Genomic DNA, 20989 nt, shown 5'->3' with positions numbered 1-20989 from the left:
CGCAGTCAACAGGAGTTACGGTTACACATGCTTTGTTTTTCTAGGAAATGCCATCAGTCCAATAAAGGAAAATGAAATGGTTGATGGTAATTAAGACCAAATTGATTTCCTAGACGGCTATTCTAATTCTGAACATATGAATCACCAAACAGCTACCTCATAGGAGACGGCTAGTCCATCTATGAGCAAGTATTCTATGCGACCGAAAATGCCGCCAAGCAACTATGAAGAAAGGGAGCTCCTATGAGCAGAGTTCGTGTGTGTGTGTGTGTGTGTGTGTACGCATATATACATATGTATGCATATATGTCTACATACATATTCTGAAAATTGTTACTGTACAATTATTTCAACTTAAGTTACCTCTTCCTGTTTTCTGAATTCTGCTTCCATCTGTTTGTTACGAGGCTGATTCTTTCCAATGCCATGTCCAGTTATAAAATTGCTGCTGATGTAAGCCAGCTCTGGATCTTGTTTGCCAGCTTCCTTTATCAATCTAAGAAAATTACATACATTTGGAAGTTAAGCATTGCTGAGGGAGAAAAAAAAAACGTAAACTTTTTTGTTTGTGAGGTCTCCCTTCAAATGGAAATTACGTGTATTTTTTGCCAACATACCTAACAAAACGGGTCTTGGTGGTTTTTGTTTTTTGTTTTGTTTTGTTACATTTTGTTTTCAACTAGCTTAAACAGAAATCACTGCCACTCTTCACCGCGTCGATCTGTGGACCAAACACTTGTAACGCCAAATACAGGGCTGATTCCGCCTGCCGAACAAAATGGCCACAGTACGTCCCACTTTCTAATTTGGCAGTGAGGACTTACTAGGAGTGTAGCCCAGTAGGGGACAGAGCTAGGCAGGGAGAAACATGGAATCCTCAAACATCTTGGCCTCAGGCCAGGACCTATCGTGAAAAAGCCGCACACACTTCTCCGAAAGCTCAATGTTCTTCTCCACACACACACACGCACACACGCACACACACACACACAACTTGCGGCTGCAGTCAAGCCCCTGTCTCTATGGCCAAACTTATGCAGAATGCGTACCAACACCCTGAGGCCAAGAGGGGATTCGGAGGCGGAGGCGAGGGAAACCTCATTCTCCGGCTACACGTACTAAGAGAGCTCCTGCCGTGTGCGAAACAGCATGGTTATTTTAATCTCACCACAACGCCCTGTATCACTGGAAGCAGAGCTCCAGGGCAACGGATGCCTGTCTGCTGAGGCGCGCCTCCAGGCCCAACACTTTCCTGCCCCCAGGCCGCTGACACCCCCCACCGCCCACCCCAGTTCTGCACAACAGAACACGCCAGACTTCGGCACGGCAGTCGGCGCCAGAGCCCCCATCCCATCCTGTCACGGAAGACGGGCTCCCCAACTCGTCCCTCCTCCTGCCTGTTGCTCTGTATTGATCCAGAACGCCAGTAACCTAAAGCGGGCCTTCTGGTTGAGAGATGGAAGAAAGCTACAGGAGGGGGGGTCACGTTACTCGGGGACAGAGGTTAACAGTTAGTGTTGCCATTACAGCTATTTTGGAAATATCCACATTCAAAAACTCAGCACGCGGGATAAATGGTTCCACACCTGATGTAAGTGATTCCAGATGGTTCTTCTGAAGTCATACGCATAGTATAAATTCCTAATAGAAAATTGCATTTTTAAGTCAAACCGTTCTTTTTTTTTTTTTTTTAAATACATGAAACAGACTAATATCAAAGAGCTGGAAGAAACCTTGAGTGGCCATCTAGAATATCTCCCTGCCTCCAGATCAGCCAAACACATGCATGTCTAGGTTAGCTTACACGTCTGTTCTACATTCAAATACTTAAAATGTTCAGAATCAGAAACCTCCTTAATATGTTCCAAGCTTTGTTTAGTTATTATAATAAGCTTACGATGTCAGTAACAGAAAGAAGCGTTACAGGCCAAGAAATCGCATGCCTGAAACACAAAATTTATTATCTTAGAAATAGGTACTTCCAAAGGATTGTGTATGCAAATAAGCATCAAGAGGTTAAAAAATGCACTTCATGTCAGGCAGTAGGCAAAATAATTAATTCAGTCAGGCAAAGGATGTGTTTTACTTTGCCAACATGATCACGTTAGCAGATTTCAACGAGCTGAGAAGCAGAAGGCACTAAGAGTAAACGTATTTCTCCTACTGAAACTCACATCAATACTGCAGAGGACAGAAGAGACAATATGCACGTGAACAAACCCAATCTCTTGTAAGCAGTAATTAAACGCTATATACTTATGATGATGGTGTTTAGAGAGCAAACTTTATCAGATAAATGAGGGGATGCCTAATCACACTCCTCAGACAAAGCTATAGGCTTCCAGAGAAACGAGGATGGTCAGGGAGCTCACAAGTGAGTTACGCAAACTGCTGAGAGCCTTCGCCGTACCATGAACAGAGGCCACGAAGTCTTACTTGTTTCTTTTGAGTTTCACACTGAGTTTCTGTCAGCTGTCGCACAAGCAAGCGGTTCATTAAGCCCTGCTGCTCTCTAGTGCACACAGCTTCTCAAACTATCTGCAGCTAAGAACCAGTTATTTATTTTTTTCTAGTATCAAATCCATCAGAGAGCGGTATTTTTTGTCAACTTCCATGAAAATTTACTAAGAAAATGAAACAAATATTCAAGAGCCAATGGTCTTATATGCAGCAGACATCACTGTCAAAACTGGGAGTTTTTAGATGTTTGCTCTAAATCTCCGTACCTAGCTCACTCAGTTGGCACCAGCCCACATAATGCATTGTGTTACACGCATCGCCTCCCAGTTACATCAGAAACAGCATGGGCAGGGGCGCCTGGGTGGCTCAGTGGGCTGGGTGGCTGACTCTGGATTTTGGCTCGGGTCCTGATCTCAGTCTGTGAGATGGAGCCCCGCATCAGGCTCTGTGCTGACAGTGCAGAGCTTGCTTGGGATATTGTCTCTCACTCTCTCTCTCAAGATAAAATAATAGATGTTAAAAAAAAAACCAAACAAACAAAAAACGAAGCAGCATGGTCAGAAATAGGAAATATGTGCACTAGATTCAGAAAACTAGTAGAACTGTGATTTCACTAAGCTTGCAAATTTGTGCAGACAACCGTATGGGGAAAAAAATTCAAAGAAACAAACACATCGTTTGAAATGTCTGCCAAGTACTAAAATATGTGAACAATAGCTTTTAATAGTCTCCTTACGCCTTACATTTTTTTAACAACATGAACAAATCAAATGTAATTCCTCTGCGATTCCACCAAAAGAACCATCACCGATGGTTCTAGTATACAGACACTACGCGCCCCCAAACGTGTGCGCAGAGCACGTAAGAAAACAGCGCCTACTGTATCAGGTGATAAAACAGCCATTTTTACATACGTTAAGAGACAGAAGTAATTTCTATCTTACAAATGAAGATGCTGAAGCTTTAAAGAGTTAAATAACTTTCGGGTTGCTCGGGTGGCTCAGTCAGCTGAGCGTCCAACCTTTGATTTCAGCTCAGGTCATGGCCTCGCAGTTCGTGGGTCCGAGCCCCATCCATGTTAGGCTTTGCACTATCAGTGTGGAATCTGCTTGGGATTCTCTCTCTCTCCCACTCTCTCTCTGCCCCTCTCCCCACGCATGTTTTCTTTCTCTCTCTCTCTCTCTCTCTCTCTCAAAATAATAAACGCTTTTTGTAAAAGTTAAATAGCTTCCACAAAATACACATCTAAAAAAGTGAGTAGAAATAAAAGGAACTGGGGCTCGTTGACGAAATGGCTGATCAACAACAGAAAGGATGAGGGCACGTTGAAGGGACACAGGAGCTGACCTCAAGGAGCCCCAAAGGCTCAGAGCGGAACAACAAGAGCAACAAGGTAAATGACCAAACGTCAGGTTAAAGCCTGAAGTGCGAAACACACAAACGTGAGGGGCGCCCGGGCGGCTCAGTCCATTGAGCGTCCGACTTGGGCTTGGGTCACGATTGCGCGGTTCGTAGGTTCGAGCCCCGTGTTGGGCTGTGCTGACGGCTTGGAGCCTGGAGTCTGCTTCGGATTCCGCTTCTCCCTCTCTCTCTGTCCCTCCCCTGCTCGTGCACTATCTCTCAAAAATGAATAAATGTTAAAAGACAATATTTTTTTATTTAAAAAAAATTTTTTTAATGTTTATTTATTTTTGAGACAGAGAGGGACAGAGCATGAATGGGGGAGGGTCAGAGAGAGAGGGAGACACAGAATCTGAAGCAGGCTCCAGGCTCTGAGCCGTCAGCAAAGAGCCTGACGTGGGGCTCGAACTCACGGACCGTGAGATCATGACCCGAGCAGAAGCCGGACGCTTAACCGACTGAGCCACCCAGGCGCCCCTAAAAGAAAATATTTAAAAAAATAAACGAGTCCACAGTGAGAAAAGAACCTAAGTCAATGAATATAAATAATAAATAGGATCAAAGAGAGAAGAAGTTTTCCTCACAGAAGAATTCCAATAATAAATGAATTGGCTTAGTGATCTGCTTCCACAGAATAAAGTAAGGAGAAAAAGAACACCTTCCAGGAGAAACCTGGCAAACACTACCATAACCACGTGACGAGGTTTCATGTCACTGGTGATGTCTCACGTCGATAAGCATGAGTCCCCCTGATGCGATGTGATGAGAAGGGCACTTCATCTCTACAGTATTCTTCCATATCCTAAATCCCTATTTTAATCCTGAGTAAAACATCAGACAAATTCAAATTGAGAGCTAGTCTACAAACTACCTGGCCAGTACTCCTCAAGACTGTCAAGGTCATCAGAAGCACGGAAAAAGAGAAAATACAAGAGACCAGTGGAGATCAGGGACAACACAACTAGATGCAACATGCTACCTGGGATTAAGACGATGACACTAATGGGAAAACTGGTAAATGAAACTGAAGTCTGAAGTTTGGTTAACAGTAACGCACCAATGTTAGTTTCCTGGTTGGGCCAAATGTACACGATAATGTCAGATGTTAACAATGGATGGGGGAAGCCAACTAAGGGGGACAAGGGAGTTCTGTAATCTCTTTACAACTTTTCTGTAAACATTTAAGTTACTCGGGAGACAGAGGGAGAGGGGTAGAGAGAGGATGTAAACCCAGGCGTGTCAGATTCGATTGTCATACAAGACTAATAAATGACACAGTGAAAAGGGCCATATCTGCCTTATTTTGGGAGGATCACGAACGGAGTCTTCACTTCCTCATCTATGATACAGTTAATACATGCACCTTCCTTTCTCATGGAGTGTTGGAAAATTTAAAAATAGATCTAAAAGCGGGTCTCCTGGGTGGCTCAGTCGGTTGAGCGTCCAATCGGCTCAGGTCATGATCTTGCGGTCTGTGAGTTCGAGCCCCACGTCGGGCCCTGTGCTGACAGCTCAGAGCCCGGAGCCTGCTTTGGATTCTGCGTCTCCCTCTCTCTCTGCCCCTCCCCCACTCACACTGTATCTCTCTCTCTCAAAAATAAACGTTAGAAGAAAAAATTTTTAAATATATATCTAAAAGGTAAGTTAGAAACCAAGGTATCTGGGTGGCTCAGTCAGGTAAGCGTCCGACTCTTGGTTTCGGCTCAGGTCACGATCTCGCAGTTCATGGGTTCAAGCTCTGCACTGGGTTCTGTGCTGACAGTGCGGAGCCTGCCTGGGATTCTCTCTCTCCCTCTCTTTCTGCCCCTCCCTTGCTCTCACTCCCTGTCTCAAAAAATAAACTAAAAAAACAAAACAAAATTAAAGGTAAGTTATAAACCATAAAGCCCATGCATAAGGCAAAAGGAAAAGTGTAATCCTAAGACTATACACGTGGCTACATTACACACAGAAGTAGCTATGATTCATTTTTTTCAATTAGGAGAGGACAAAACTGCCCATGTATCACAATAGCTTAGACTCCCATGAAACTATTCACTGAGGAAGGGTTTTCCTCCCATTAAACTGATGGAAGGAAAGAATGTGGATTTCAGGAAGTTTTTCTAAGCTTATTAAAAAGCTTACTGGAACAAGACCTCTATTGTATATTTCATTAGCTGCCCATAAAGTTGACTCTCAAACCGCTCTTGATTCATCATCCAACACTAAATTCCAGGCACTTTTCATGAAAGCTGATCACAATTAATCTGATCCTCAAAGCCAATAGGAAATAACTGATTGGTTTTTGATACACGGTTTCAGGCTAGTATTCCTGCAGTGAAAACTGGCACAGCTCTACATTGAAGAATTCACGTAGAGAAGAGGGAGAAGAAGAAAATGTACCCCATTTCTTCCAAGTCCCCTAAAGTGTATTTAATTCTTAAACCATCCTGTCTGGGGGCAGGGCTATAATGAAGCTTGGAGCTGACCCTTGAAATGCCTCTCCCCCATTCTAAGAAACAATCCTGACGGTCATGCGCTCCCTGGTCTGTGTCCCGGATGGTCTGCCCACTATAAAGCGCTGGTTTTTAGTGTTCTGTGATGCCCAAGGGCATCATGATTGTAGAAGGATCTGGAAACTAGGAGGGAGGATATCAGGATTCTAGAACTGTCTCTGCCACTGCCTAGCAATTTCACTCGGAGCCAATCACTTTTCCTCCTGAGGCCCTTTCTTTTTTATAAAAATAAGTAGGCTGGATTAGATAGTCAATGAGTCCCTTTCCAACTTTCTTTTTTATAAAAATAAGTAGGCTGGATTAGATAGTCAATGAGTCCCTTTCCAACCTTAAACTTCGGATTCCAATGTAATTCACTACTTAACATTATTTTACTTTGTATTCATCATAAGGATCAGGCCCAATGACTATGAAAATTACCGGACTAAAAACCGCCAGATGACTACCCCAGAGTCCCATTTCTCATTACTCAAGTAAGTTTTCAAAGCCCCAAAACAGTGAGAAGCAGTTTGGGGGGGGGGGGGGGGGGGGGGAAATCCCAAATTACCACAGAAACCAAAGCCGAATTTCTCCTCAGAGATCACTACTTGCGGAACTGGCTCTTAGAGATCAGCTCTGGCCGGTTAATGGATCTCAGAGAGAAACAGATCGTCGTCTGATTGTCTGAAGCACAAAATAAGGCCCCTTTCTGGCCCTTTGATACCACAGCATCTGTACACAAACCAGGAAGAACCACACGTTACCAGACCGTCTGACACAGATCTGGAGTACCGCTCCCTGGCTGGGCCGACGTCCAGGAAGAACCAACTTCTGGCAAAGAGGAGGGGGGAGACGGGCATCCACGGCCTAGTCTGGATGCAGGGTCATCCTTTGCCAATATTCTCAGAATGCTTCCCCAACATTTTTATTTTCTTCTGAGTCTATGAACCAAGCCAAAGTGCAAACCCAGTTCTCAACTTTTTCCACCGCGGATCTGCAACCCTGAATCGACATTTGTCAGGAGGAAAAAGCTAACAGCAGCAGCAGCAACAAAATAACCACGATGATTCCCCGGCAAAATTTATCCTCCAACTACGTGAAGGGGAAAGCCTGGTGTGAAATGCTCAACACAAAGCCTGACACACAGTCACGGGTGAACTATCTGAACTGCATCTGACAACTAAACGGGAGACAAAAAGTGTTTCACTGTAACGTCACGGAAGTTTTCCATACTCGCTCTCTGTGTCAAACGGGTCACGACCGATGGACATCCTTCGAGAAAAAAAAAATCTCCGGTCATGTCAGACCCAGCCTTTCGGGAACACGACAGTCACACGCACGTCCCCCCCGTCGATGCCGGTACAGCATCGCACACGACCCATGACGGCATCGAGTGAAGGCCACCGACCTGGGCCTTCCGCCAGTCTCAGAGCGATTAGAGAGCATCCCTTCAGCAAGCCAAAAGCTGCCTCGCTCCACTACGGGAAGAGCCGCTAATCTCGGACGTTTATTTACCTGTTTAAGACAACTGCTGTGTATCTTCTTTCCACAAAAATGATCCCGCATAAGATGTTGGTGAACGGAGACGGGAAATTGGTCTCCGGCTTCTCTTTTTCTTCGATCTCCTCGTCCTCGTCATCATCCTCAGAATCACTCCAGGACACGTAATTATCCTGATTCCTGTTATTATACCACTCGACGCTCTCGAACTGCTGCCGCTCATACGGTTTGTACTTGCGCAAGATTTCGAGCAGTTTTATTACTTTAGGAGTTACAAATTTCAGGTCAAGTGAGGCAGGAGAGAAGTGCTCTTCACATAGTGCATGGATTTTCCTTAGGAAGGTGTCTGTAAACAATAGAAATTTCCTGTGCAGCTCCTCTTGCTCGTGTTTGATGTACTTCTGCAGTTCCCGGACCATCATCCCAGCGACCTTGTCTGCACACCAGGGGCCCAGGACCACCAATACGGCACGACAGTCTGACAGTATCTACAGGACAACAGAAAGAGCCAAATGCTGAACGGTAACATCACGCAGCGTTTTCACGCACGGTTCCAGTGGGACTGAAGCTGTCTCCAATCGGCCCCTTCAAAATACATTCACCCCACTCATCCAGACACTGAGGCCAGGGCCCCAAGGTTGAGGGGGGCGGCCGGTGGGCTTTTCAATCTCTACTTTCTCATGTACGTGTATGCCCAGAACCATCCTTTTGTCTTCCCCAGAAAAGGTAATCATTAACAGAATATAAAAGATGCACCCGTATAAGGTTAATAAAATTTAATTTCAGGTCTGTTGTTACAAGTAAAACGGAATCACTGACTTCCAGGTAGATATGCAAGGTGAATTATGTAGCAGAGCAATTTTCTTTGAGGCGTCAGACAAGAGCAAGAGAATTTTCCTTGCACTTTATGCCCAGAGAGCCACATCTTCCGCTCTTAGCTCAGAGTGGAATGTAAATCCCTAACGAGGCTGTAACTGAGGGACTGCCGGGTCTGCAGGCCAGTAAAAGGCAAACTGGGTTGAATGCAGACTTAATGAGAAATCAAGGGCTGAGAAGAGTCTAAGCACGGCTGCTCCAGAAAAAATCATCAGGAGAGAAATCTGGACTCCGATGTAACGGCATTATTTCACAAATGGTTTGTGGGGCGCCTGGGTGGCTCAGGTGGTTGAGCGACCAGCTTCGGCTCAGGTCATGATCTCACAGTTTGTGAGTTCGAGCCCCGCATCGGGCTCTGTGCTGACAGCATGGAGCCAGGAGCCTGCTTCGGATTCTGTGTCTCCCCGTCTCTCTGGCCCTCCCCTGCTCATGTTCTGTGTGTGTGTCTCTCTCTCTCAATAATAAACATTAAACAAAAAAATTAAAAAAAAAAAAAAAAAAAAAAAAAAAACAAAAAAAACGGTTTGCAAAGTCCTAGGATGATGGTTCTCAAACTTCAATGCATCGGGATACCTGGAGAACTTGTCACGTCTCAGCCAGCTGAACCCCTCCCCTGAGCTTCAGCTTCAGCAGGTAAAGGATGGGTCCCTAATCTGTTTTAACAAGTCCTAGGGGGACGCTGACACTGCCGATCTGGAGTCCACACTCCGAGAACCACTGATCAAAAAGGATCTCCTCCCAAAGCTGTACCACTCAGGAGCGATGGGCTCAGACCCAGTTACACACGGGTAACAGCAGAAGAATTCGTTCAGCCCGAGGGTTTGACTAACTCATCTGACCCAACAACGGACCCCAACCCACCTCCTTGTTTTCCTTTTTCCAACCTATTTCCTGAAACCAAGGAGGTCGACGTTTAATAATGTCAGGTGACCATGAACTCAACCCGGTATGATCTGTTCCATGAAAAAAGTCCAGGAATAAGAAGACGAGTCCTTGAACTAAAACATACCAACAGCCTCATGAGAAGCACACTGTCGTTTCGACAGGAAAACTCAACTCGTACTTTCTCTACTTACTTGTACACGCTTACCTGCTTAGAAATTGAAGTCGAATCTCTCTCTTTCGAACGCACAGATATGTTACAGTCGTTGATAAAGTTCAGTGCCTCCTCCAGCTCCAGCAGCAGCCTGCCATAGAGGCCACTTCGGTCCGTGAACGGCCCACAGTCCACTACAATCTCACACGGTTGAGAAGTGTATCTGTAACGAAACAACGGGTGTCACTGCCACAGTGAACTCACTCCCGCACTATGATCCCCGAATATGTGTCTACACCCTGGGATCACAGGCAGGCTCGCAGTGGTCTTCCTCCCAGGGTGCTCACTTTCAGATGTGCTACGCTTGCTCAGGAGGGCTCTAGGAGTGACTGTCTAGAGCCCACGTTCAAAGAATTCTGTGAGTCTTATCATGACCTTATTACCCCAGGGTTTGTAGGTTTAGACTTTCAGCTTTTGCCTCTTTGGGCATCGAGATACTCAAACAACTCAATAATGATTACTTCTCAGACACAGAAATAGGGACGGGGGCGGATCATAGAGGGAAAATGCTATCATTGAATCTATCCACCTCCACACTACTCGAAACTCTTAGCATCTGCAAATTCAACTTTATTTTAATGTGTTTTTACCATATCCTTGTAAGGAAAACTCACCTAACTTTGAACCGATTATGGTATCATCCTTGGATCTCTTATGCCTTTATGAACTAGGACAACGAGAACAGCACATAATATTCGAAAATACTAACAATGACTGAGGCGCCTGGGTGGCTCAGTCGCTTAAGCGTCCGACTTCGGCCCAGGTCATGATCTCGTGGCTTGTGGGTTCTAGCTCTCCATCAGGCTCTGTGCTGACAGCTCGGAGCCTGGAGCCTGCTTCAGATTCTGGCTCCCTTTCCCTCTGCCCTGGCCCCCTCCCCCCCCCCCCCGGAGTGCGCTTCCCCCCCCGCCAGCACACCCCCCCCCCCGCTCATGCTCACACTCGCTGTCTCTCTCTCTCTAAAATAAACATTGAAAAAAATTTTTAAATGAAAGCACTAACAATCATTAAGGAAATGAAATACACTAAAGACATGTGTAAATACTACAGTTTTCATTATTCTCCATCAGACTTTATACTTAACCAGAGAGTCACGCTTAGAGAACTGGGAAGTACCAGATTCAATAGACCACTTATCAGTTTTACTTAAGTGCCCTAATACCTCTACTTCTGCAAACTTCAAGTACTGCAGGCTTCCCAATCTAATTCGGAACAAAAGTACAGCCTTTCACTGCCACATCAGCTCATTCCGGCTCGAGAAAGTCAAAAACACCACGTCCGAAAGGTGGCGAGATTTGTATTTCATGCATGTATTTCATGTATTTTGAATCCTTACATCCCATGGATCCGAAACATTACCTTTTCTTCTCGTTCTACAAAGAGATCTTTCCCCAAGTTCCTATTAAATGGCAGGTACACTGCAAGACGTTTTCCACGTTATCAACGTGACTGATCATCACAGAATCCCCCGAAACCACTGTCAACATCATTTTACCGGTTCCAAGACAATAAAGGACTCGCCTGAAGTCATACAACTCCCAGTCAGTGGAAGCCAGGATTTCAAAACCTGTCTGATTTAACTCCCTGAGAAATCGGCTTCTCTAGTCATTATAACTGTTCCAAGAACTATCGCCTATAAGGATGCTTTAATGTGGATTGAATCAACTTAATTATAAACCTAATTGATATAAGCTCCCATCCACCAACTCAAATCAAAAAGCGTGTATGTGTGCACGTTTTATTGAAACTCAAAGCAGCTACCTTTTCAAAGACACAAACCCAGAAAGCATAAACAACATTGTTCTCACACAGTCACACCCATTTGCAAAACACTGGGGTTTTTCCAATCAGTTTAAAACGTGGCGTAGGGGCGCCCGGGTGGCTCAGTCGGTTAAGCGTCCGATGTCAGTTCAGGTCACGAACCCGCAGTTCGTGAGTTCGAGCCCCAGGTCGGGCTCTGTGCTGACGGCGCAGAGCCTGCTTCAGATTCTGTCTCCCACTCTCTCTCTGCCCCTCCCCTGCTCGTGCTCTGTCTCTCTTTCCCTCTCAAACATAAACATTAAAAAAAATTTTTTTTTTTAAACATAGCACAAAACACTGAATTCTATCCATAAAGTCGTATTCTTGCAAAGTATCACGCAGACACTTAGGTTGGAACGACCGCGCACACACGTGGGCAGAAACAAGCTTCCTGTCCTGGCTCCCGGTCCTCGTCCACATCAGCAAACAGGAGGGGCCCACGCTCATGGCATCTTCTGAGAGACGAAGCCCCTCCATCTGCTGTTCTCTGTGGAGACAAGGGGAGGTCCCTGCCCTAAGGATTCTCAGACTGCTGGTTCCCTGCCTCAGGCACCCGTCCACTTGTACAGGCGCTGCCCGGGAGGCCCCAGGAAAGGGACGGAAGGGGAAACTCCAGCCGAGCGCCTACCTGTCTAAGACCACCAGGTCAGTTGCGGTCTCAGCGTTACTCTTGAGGATTTTCTCCAGCTTCTGAATCTTTTCTTCCAATTCCTCGGGATCGCATTTCCCATTTAAAATGGAAGCAGTCAGTCCCAAGATACGAGGACACGATGGACAGTTTTCACAGAGCTGACACGATAAGAGATGCTGACAGTGAGGCATTCGTTCTGCGAGGCCAGGACGACAGAGACACTGCCAGACCGACACAAATCAGGAAGATGGGCAGACACTAAAAGTATCACTTATGGAATGACTGGAGCCTGTTTCAAAGATCCCTGTATCCAAGAGGCGTATGTCAATGTGCTACGACAGATGACATAATGGATGTATCGCACATTACGTACTTCGTTTACTTATGCTTAAAAGTTTATCCCAGGACTAGATTTACTATAGGTTATGCATGACAGTTCGTTATTATAGATCTCAGTGAAAATTAATTTCACATTCATTCGTTCGTACAGGGAATGAAGCTCCCAAAACTGGTAACGGATATTACTGCTTTTGATATATAAAAACACCGCTTATTCTCAGGAATTTGACTTGCATTAAGACTGATAAACACCTAAAAACTTACCTTCATAATTTCTCGGTAGGGGTGGTCTAGGATCGCAAGATGACACTCATCAAACACCAAAAGGTTAATGTCCGACAGCGATAAGTAACCATTTTTCAAAACATTCAAGGCGACATAGCAGGTCATAACAAGAACCTAAAAGAAAGCTGACATCAGTGTACGAACGTGCGTTCACCTGCCTACCTGCCTGGATACACTTCTGTTAAATCAGATTACGGAGCCACCGTTCTGTAGGCGAGAAGTGAGGAACTCGTTAGTCAAAATCAAAACAGATGTTCTAAATGTATGCAAGCTAATACTTTGGAACCAAGAAGCAGAGATGGGCAAATACGGAAACAGATGAGGGGAAAAAAATTCTTGATAACTGCGACCATGCTTTTATGGTAAGTCTCCTAAAACTACTTCAGGTTTTCATGTTCCTATTAGCCCCATTTTGACTGATGAGACCTATTACTTTAATCAAACGACAACACAATTCACCCTGTGTTTTCCTCTTTTTCCCCGTTGAACTGACAAGGTTTTCTGGAAGAAGACACCGACCAAATGTTCTTTTCAGGGCACTATCTCTGTGCGGACATCTGTTTCATTGATGAGGACTCAACCCCGTGTGTGAGACACGCTAGTCCGTGTGCAGGGCTCCAGCTGAGCTACGGGGCATCTCCTAACCGCTTCAGACACACCAACACCAAAAAGACCCTCTACGCACACTGGCTCCACACAAACGTGTAGGTCAGAGGAAGTCTCTGGCCAAAGACCCAAAGGTCTCAACCGAGAAGCGTCTCCAGTCTCAAGACACTTAACTCAAGCGTAAATTTTCTGAAAAGCAGGTTATCCGCAAGCGGGAAGTACGTCATCAGAATTTGTGTTTTTCCAGCCAGTAAATCACACTGCAAAGCTGGTTCTCTTCTGTGCAGTAAGAGCAACATTATACGTTCCTATTCATTTGGTTTCAGACCGTGAGAAAGAGTACGGAAGGGCTAGTTCCTAGGCTGACAAAGTACAGGAACGGGTTTTCAAACTAAACAAAGACAACCAAGACTAAAGGTCATCTTATAGACAAAGTCGAGGACTCGTAGGGATTTACAAAGGGAAATTCCTTTCCAAGTCTTACCTGGTGCTTAGTAAACTCTTGGTTCCACTTCTCTTTTGTCCAAGCTGCATTTACTTCCAGGCTTGAGTATTCCCCAACCTTGAGGTCTGAATGAGTTCTGACAGCTGACACTTGAGGAGCAACCTGGTTTGCTGATTACAGATACAAATACTCCTTGTAAATAGGACAAATCTTACGTAGCTGGCTCTCTGGACTACTAATGATTAAGACAGCTAAGGAAATCCTTATTATCATATATCATTACCTAACCCCCAATTTTTTAGATAGCCAATTGAAAACCGTATTTCCAAGGTGAGCCTCCAAAATGCTCTTACTAGACTTAAGACCTGGTCCTCCGTCATTCACTTGAGAGAACCCTATGCCACCCTCCTTCTTTACAGCCGATTTTCCCAACCTAAGAACAGAACTTCTAGGCTGGAATGGGAACTACTCCAGATCCACCCCCCACTCCTGTTTTCTTCAGTAAAATCAGATCGTTTTGCCAAGAAATAAGACGGTCTCATAGATATTTAAAGTACAGGAGAACATCACATGTTGAGACCATCTGAAAACAAAAAAGGAGACCAGTGCCCCAGCAGCTCAGGTTCACATTTTATACTTTTTGTTTGAATATGTAAAGCCAAACACAAATCCAGGATCACAGACTCTGACTGAATATCTAACTTTTAAGAAGCACCTACCTCCCCTTCTGTAATTGGCATAGTAAAATCACAAATCACAATGCTACCAGTCTCACAAATCAAGCACTTTTTGAGGGACTTTGCAAAGCTAAAACAAATATAACCAGAAAGAACTGTGACGACACAGATTAGCTTATGTTCCGAAAGGCAGCCCATGCAAAAACCGTAGCATCAGAATTAAATACGTTTAAGGAAAAAGCTGAAGTTTAACATCTGTGAAATAAAACGGCTGACGCTTAGAAGAGAAGTACTATAAAGTTAAGAGATAAGACTAACTGCTATTTCTGCTCTCAGAATGTCAACAAGTATATTATTCTTCAAACCCTCTATACGTTCCATCATCTAACTTAATAGCCACAGAGAAAAAGTGCTTACGGGACACCCCTGGGTGGCTCAGTCGGTAAAGCGTCCGACTCTTGGTTTGGTCTTAGGTCATGATCTCACAGTTTGTGAGATTAAGCCCCATGTCGGGCTCTGTGCTCACAGCTCAGGGCCCGCTTGGGATTCCCTCCCTCTCTGCCCCTCCCCCATTCTCTCTCTCTCTCTCAAAATAAATAAACTTTTTTTAAAAATGTGCTCAACCGTAAAATCTCATCCAATGTCCTCCACACAGTATGATAAAACAGTTTCTGCATTACCAGAGTTGACCAAGAACACCGTCCTTTTTCCGTTTCTGTGGAAGTCTCCCCTGATCTGATAGGACAGCTCTTTAGTGAGTAGTACGGCAATAAACGTCTTCCCTGAGCCAGTGTTTAAACAGACTATGGTGTTATGATCCAGAGCTGCTTCGAGCAGTTCCACCTAGAAATACAGTGGGGAAGAAGATGCCACACTTCTTATCTGGGTACAACACTGGGAAAACTGGGTTCTGTCTTCATTCAGGAAACTTCACTACTTCCTGAGATCTTCCTCTGCTAAGTCTGCCAAAACACAGACTCTCTGCATCTTTCCAGAAGGAGATCACAGGCGCGAAAATGCCTGTGACGTATGGCCAGCTGTGTTGTAGAAACACGCGTGGGGTAACGTTTACAATCTGTTTGAGAATTATTTTTGCAGGGGGGACAGAAAACTCCCCAAGAATAACACGAAGAACCGAGTTTACAGTAACCGTGGTCCTGCCCGTTGGTGGTGGTTCGAACCCGTCTCCATTCCCTCCCAGCTCTTGAGGACAGACACACCCAAGCGGGTACTGCGAGGGGAGGGGAGAGGTTTTCGGAGGGGAAACAATAAGGAACTTCACAAACAAAATGATTACGTCAATCGGCCGGCAGATGTTAGAAAAGAAAAGGGCCATCAGGAACAAAAGTATCTGGAAGGAGAAAATTACTCAGAAGAGGAGAGCTTGAAAAGGTAAATGGGTTTTACATAAGACATGTCAACTACGTGCTAATTGACTCCATTTCAGTGGAAACGCTCCAGTATTAGTGTTCTCATTAGTACCTGGTATTTTCTTGGCGTATAAATGTTATCATGGATTGCTTCTTGTTGCCATGGCAGTCCAAAGAAAGGGCCCATTGGTGAGGAGGCAGGGGTCACGAGCTGCAGGCCCGCCATGCTGAGGGGCTGCAAAGCAGGGCTTTCATTCATCCAGTGCTTTTCTCACTGCATTTTGCTCTAGCGCAGCTCACTGCAAAGGGAGAAAGAACACCGTCACCCCACCATGCAAGGTTAAGGACGAAAGAAAGACAAGAAACAAGAGAAACATCACAGTGTCACTCCTCCGGACCCTTGCAAACTTCCCCTGTCATTGTTTTAGCTTTTTCTCGATCTAAGAGGATCGTTTTCAAAAGTCAAGCGTTCTGTACTTTCCGACCCGGCAATCCTACACCTAGAAACTTGTCTGAAATAATTAGGCAACTACACGAAGAAACAAGGACACGGATACGTACTGATGCCTTAGTACCTGGGAACAAGCAATAGCTTTCAAACGCACTGATAAGAAGTGAGCACGTAAATGATGGTATAGTTCTATCATACAATACTTTGAACTCACGAAGAAAATCCGGATCTGTATTGACTGATAGAGAACCATGCCCGTCATATACCTTTAAAAGAAAATATGAATATGATGCCTCTTTAAATACATATGTACATGCGAAGCACGTGGGTGCATAAACAAACATTTTCAAGCATTATCAATTCTATTGATGCCACTATCGATACACTTGCGAGATAACGTTTGGAAGGCACTGAAGTTTCAAATACCTGCCAACACTTTGTCATTGTATCTAAAGACCGTAAACACACAAGGTCTTTTCCTCGACTGACAACCTAGCTCAACTGCACAGCTGACCAACGATTTAAATATTTACCTTTAAAATTACACATATCCTAGATGAATCAAGACAAAGGGCAACCATTCTGAGTTTTTCACGGTAGGTAAGGGCTCTTCTGTGCTTCACGTATTCTTTCCCAAAGAGGAATTGGATTATGTAAAATGACAAACTAAACCCGAGTCTTTTTCAAACTCCTAACCTGCACACAGAGGGTCAGGGTCTCAGACCTCAACGTGGCAGTCCACCATCGGCTTTCTGAGTGTCAGCAGCATTTATTTGCCCCCAAAGGAAATTTCTGCCCGCACACTGCTTGGGAGTTTTCACTGTTATCACTCTATGAAACCAGAAAGAAGCCCACTCTTCGTTCCTTGACAAGAACCTTTGAATCTCCTGACGCGTGAAATGGATGACCACGATACAGGACAGCGACTGAAGCTGTTCTATCAAATCCAACGAGAAGTCTCCAGTCTCCCTTGATTTCAGAGGTCAGTTCAGTGGACAACAACTCAACAGCTGGCCAGTGCCGGTGTGATCTCCTGTAAGTAGTGGGGGACACAGGGCTGCGGGCGCCGAGGACAGCAGCAACGCAGGTGCGGCCAGGTCAGACAGCACAGACCAGCCAGGATGACCTACGATCGTTCTCGTCATCCCTCTGGGAGGAGGACAGCGAGCAAAGGACTGCGGAGCACGGTCTGAACGCTACCAACTGTGTTCTTCCTAGAAATAATCCGCTCATCGTCTACCGAACCAAAGCCCCACCAACCATTCTTTTTACCCCCCGCGTAGCGTTCACTGTTCTCAACTCCTCAGGCCCGCTGCTTGCACGCCCGTGGGTTAAGCAAACACGGCTGCCAAGAACCCAAAGCTAAAGCCATGGCACCTCATCTCCTGAGGTCCACTGGGCCACTCTGCAGGCCCACGGCCCAGACCACAGGCCCCTCCCACCGACTACCACCCGGTCAAACCATTCTGCATTTTCCTTACCGTGGGCTGCTCACTGTCTGGGACGACTTATGCCGAAAGCCTGACCCCCTCCCTCGGCCTCCACCCAACTCAAATGCCAATCCAAGACCGATCACAACTATGGCAAAAGGGGTCAGGAAATCAGCATAAATCCTGACCGCCGAAGAGAATAAAAAAGGAGGAAGGTGGCAATGCCAGTCCCCAAAGAGTTCTTCCTTCACCTGCCAACACCAAGTGGAGCCAGGAACCCGCGACACCCCTTCCTGCTGCTGTCACCGCTGCCACCATTCTTTCTCACAGAGATAACAGTGGCAGAACTGTAACTAATAAGGCCCGAGAAAGAGTCTAAAAAAATAAATGAGAAGAATGTTCTATTTTTCCAAAGGGAGACTGTATCCTTTAAAAATGTGTAAAATACAAAGAAAAACTCTAAAAACGTTCCAGATGGAAGACTATAAAGAGACATGACAGCTAACTGGAGTGAGTGATCTCAGACTGGATCCTGTACTGCAGAACGATGCCACAGAGGGCATTACAGAGCCCCTGATAGAACTGTCAAAGTCACGGAGGCTGGTCACGGCACTAAGGCTGTTTAAGAAAGCAGCCTTATTCCTAAGAAGCAGACCCCACGGTGTCCAGGGGTAAAGGGCCATGAGATGTACGCAACTTCTCCTCGAATAGTTCAGACAAAGAAACCACATACACGTACAGCAAATGTGTGCAACACGTTAAGCAAAGCGCGGATTCTCTGCCCCACTCTTAACCTTGTGACTTCGCTGTACGTTTGAAACTGTTTCCAAAAAAAGACTCTCGAAAAGTAAATATGTACAAGTGGTGAGACTGGGACTCCCTTGCACACTCGGTTCGCCCGCCACACCAAGCCACCCCCAGAACGTGGCAGACAAACAGTGCAGTTTGTAGAATGAAAACCGTGCCCACGTGAGTGACAATAAAAAATTTCAAACGGCTTCTGTGCGCCTTGCAGACATCAGGTCACCTGGCACGCATTTGCACAGGGATGCATGTACACCCTGATTCTTCTACCGGCACACGTGTGTAGGAGCACGCGTGTAGAAGAATCAAGTTCAAGCGAGTATTTGATAAACTCAACAAGAGAGTCACGACTGTCGCACAATAACGTACAGAACAGAATCGTCACAGTTCCAAAGGTATTTGTGTAGGTTTTGGAAACCCACACCCTCTCCTGGGAGGGCGGGTGCGGGAGAGGGTCTGCAAGGAGACAGGGGACCGCGATTTAACCCTCTCAACCTGCTTTTCCGTAAGGTCACAATAGTTAAGTTCATCTTCACCGATTGAATGTACAGTGGCTGGCCCCAGAGATACTTTCTATTTAGGGAAAGCGAATCCAAGATGAAAAACCTCAACAGGTAATCCAATAATGTGAAAACAGAGCAATCTGTAATTTTGCCAATTTTTACTTTCTTTGGTGTGTTTAAGTAGATTTTTTTTTCCCCTTAAGCTGGTCTTCAGGAAAAGCTCTGAATCCCTGCTGGTAAGTAAACGTTCTGTAGTTTCACAGATGAACTGATTATTGATTAACTGCTTTCGCAGAGCCAACAGACAATGCCTTGTGATGGCTCCTCGATGACAGAGTTTAAGTTTCTGGACAAACAATTTACATCCACGAAATTGGTGAGGCCATTGTATAGCTTCTACGTAGTATTTTCTCAGAAATAATTTAGTAAAACACACGAACAAACTCTCTTCCTCTTTCCACGTATGATAGATAAATCACAGATTTACCGTTTTAATGTTTGAGATCTCTGTGTTGCCGTTGTCCGAGCTGCATTTTGACATTGTGATAGCAGTTTATTGGAAAATCACAGCATGCCCAAGCTTCTGCTCTAAAAATAAATGCAAAAATAGCCAAGTTTAAGATTCCTGTACTTAAAACTGAATATAAACACATCTACAAGAAAGCGCCATTGATAAGAAGAGTTAAATAAAAGACCATTATTTTGTATTACATTTTAAACAAAAGACATTTGGGTTATTTTAGGGTATGAAGTCTTATTCTAAAACAAAGAACAAGAGAGTGGGGGCTGGCAACAATAGCATGCCTAATTCCCAGAGATCTGGGGAAAAGAAAAAGTTAGAGGAAAGTTCAAGAAAAGGCTGCAAAAGGAATACAAGAAAATCAAACACAGTAAACAAAATCTAAAGATAGCAGCTAGAATAACGGGGGGTAAAAATGGCAATGCCACGTATATGTCATTTCCTAAATTCACGTACACCAAAGAAACGAAGATCACCGAAAGAGGCACTTGGCTGAGAAATCCCAATCACCGCGATACGTGCATGAAATCTGTCAGCAATTTCAATTTCTCAGAATGGAATTAAAAACACAACAGTTCAATCCACACTATAAACTCTCTTACAGAATTCATTCATGAATAAAAGAATTCAGAACACACCCCAACAATACTGTTATAAAGAACCATAAATTCAGTGCGGTTCTGGTAAAAGATCACAGATCAAAAACTAAGGAAGTGTGTTAACACGGGAAGCTTCATTTAAATGACAAATGCTGATTTCGTCGGCTTTGACACCAAATCTTGCTCGAGCTCATTACGCTAATGACTGCAGTGTCTCCACTCCCAGAGGCTCGGGAAAAGAAACCGTGAAACTCATCCGTGTCTGGTCTAGTCGGGCGAAGGCCATTCGAGCACAGGTGACGCTTTCTCATTTCACAGACAAGTTCGTTCTGCTAGTCAGTTCACAAAGCAGGTCTTAGCACTGCTGTAGTATGTACATACTTACCTCAAAATGCTGATTCTAAGTTCTTTCAGTTTCCAAGTCTGTATTAATTCACACCCTAGGTAACCTAAAAGCAATCAGAGAGAATATTTTAGAACATTACACTCGTTGTTAAAAGCCAACTTTAAGAAAATTCCTATTCGACAAACTTTGCATACTTATCAGAGTAAGATTCCTGGTGACTTATTTTTCTACTCAGAGTCAAGAAAACAGTACACACCTGAAAGAGCTGCCTTCAAAATTAGCCTTTGTTATGTTCTAGTACAACTGAGAACGTGTGCAGGTTGTTGGCACAATCCAGTTAGACAGAAGGGAGAATTCTTGGCAGTAAATTCCATCC

General features: G+C 44.8%; 1 protein-coding gene across 5 annotated transcripts in view; it reads right to left on the bottom strand.

Moving 5' to 3' along the window:
- Positions 1-20966, bottom strand: part of DICER1 (dicer 1, ribonuclease III) — a 48909-nt gene extending 27943 nt beyond the window's left edge. For 2 of the 5 annotated variants that reach the window (XM_049612220.1, XM_049612222.1), the window contains exons 1-10: positions 20653-20962; positions 19636-19736; positions 16073-16259; positions 15271-15433; positions 13953-14083; positions 12842-12976; positions 12236-12396; positions 9802-9970; positions 7851-8323; positions 364-496 (exon numbers count right to left, since the gene is read on the bottom strand). In XM_049612220.1, the coding sequence (XP_049468177.1) occupies positions 364-496; positions 7851-8323; positions 9802-9970; positions 12236-12396; positions 12842-12976; positions 13953-14083; positions 15271-15433; positions 16073-16219 (1512 nt within the window). In that variant the 5' untranslated portion in view covers positions 16220-16259; positions 19636-19736; positions 20653-20962. Of the gene's footprint in view, positions 1-363; positions 497-7850; positions 8324-9801; positions 9971-12235; positions 12397-12841; positions 12977-13952; positions 14084-15270; positions 15434-16072; positions 16260-19635; positions 20625-20652 lie in introns of those variants that run through there. The other 3 variants (XM_049612225.1, XM_049612224.1, XM_049612221.1) reach the window with 3 other exon arrangements.
- Positions 20967-20989: the final 23 nt, after the last annotated feature.

Source organism: Panthera uncia (genome assembly GCF_023721935.1).
Source record: "Panthera uncia isolate 11264 chromosome B3 unlocalized genomic scaffold, Puncia_PCG_1.0 HiC_scaffold_1, whole genome shotgun sequence".
NCBI lineage: Eukaryota > Metazoa > Chordata > Mammalia > Carnivora > Felidae > Panthera > Panthera uncia.
The sequence above is the reverse complement of the archived record's forward strand: the minus strand, read 5'-3'. Positions and strand labels throughout refer to the sequence as shown.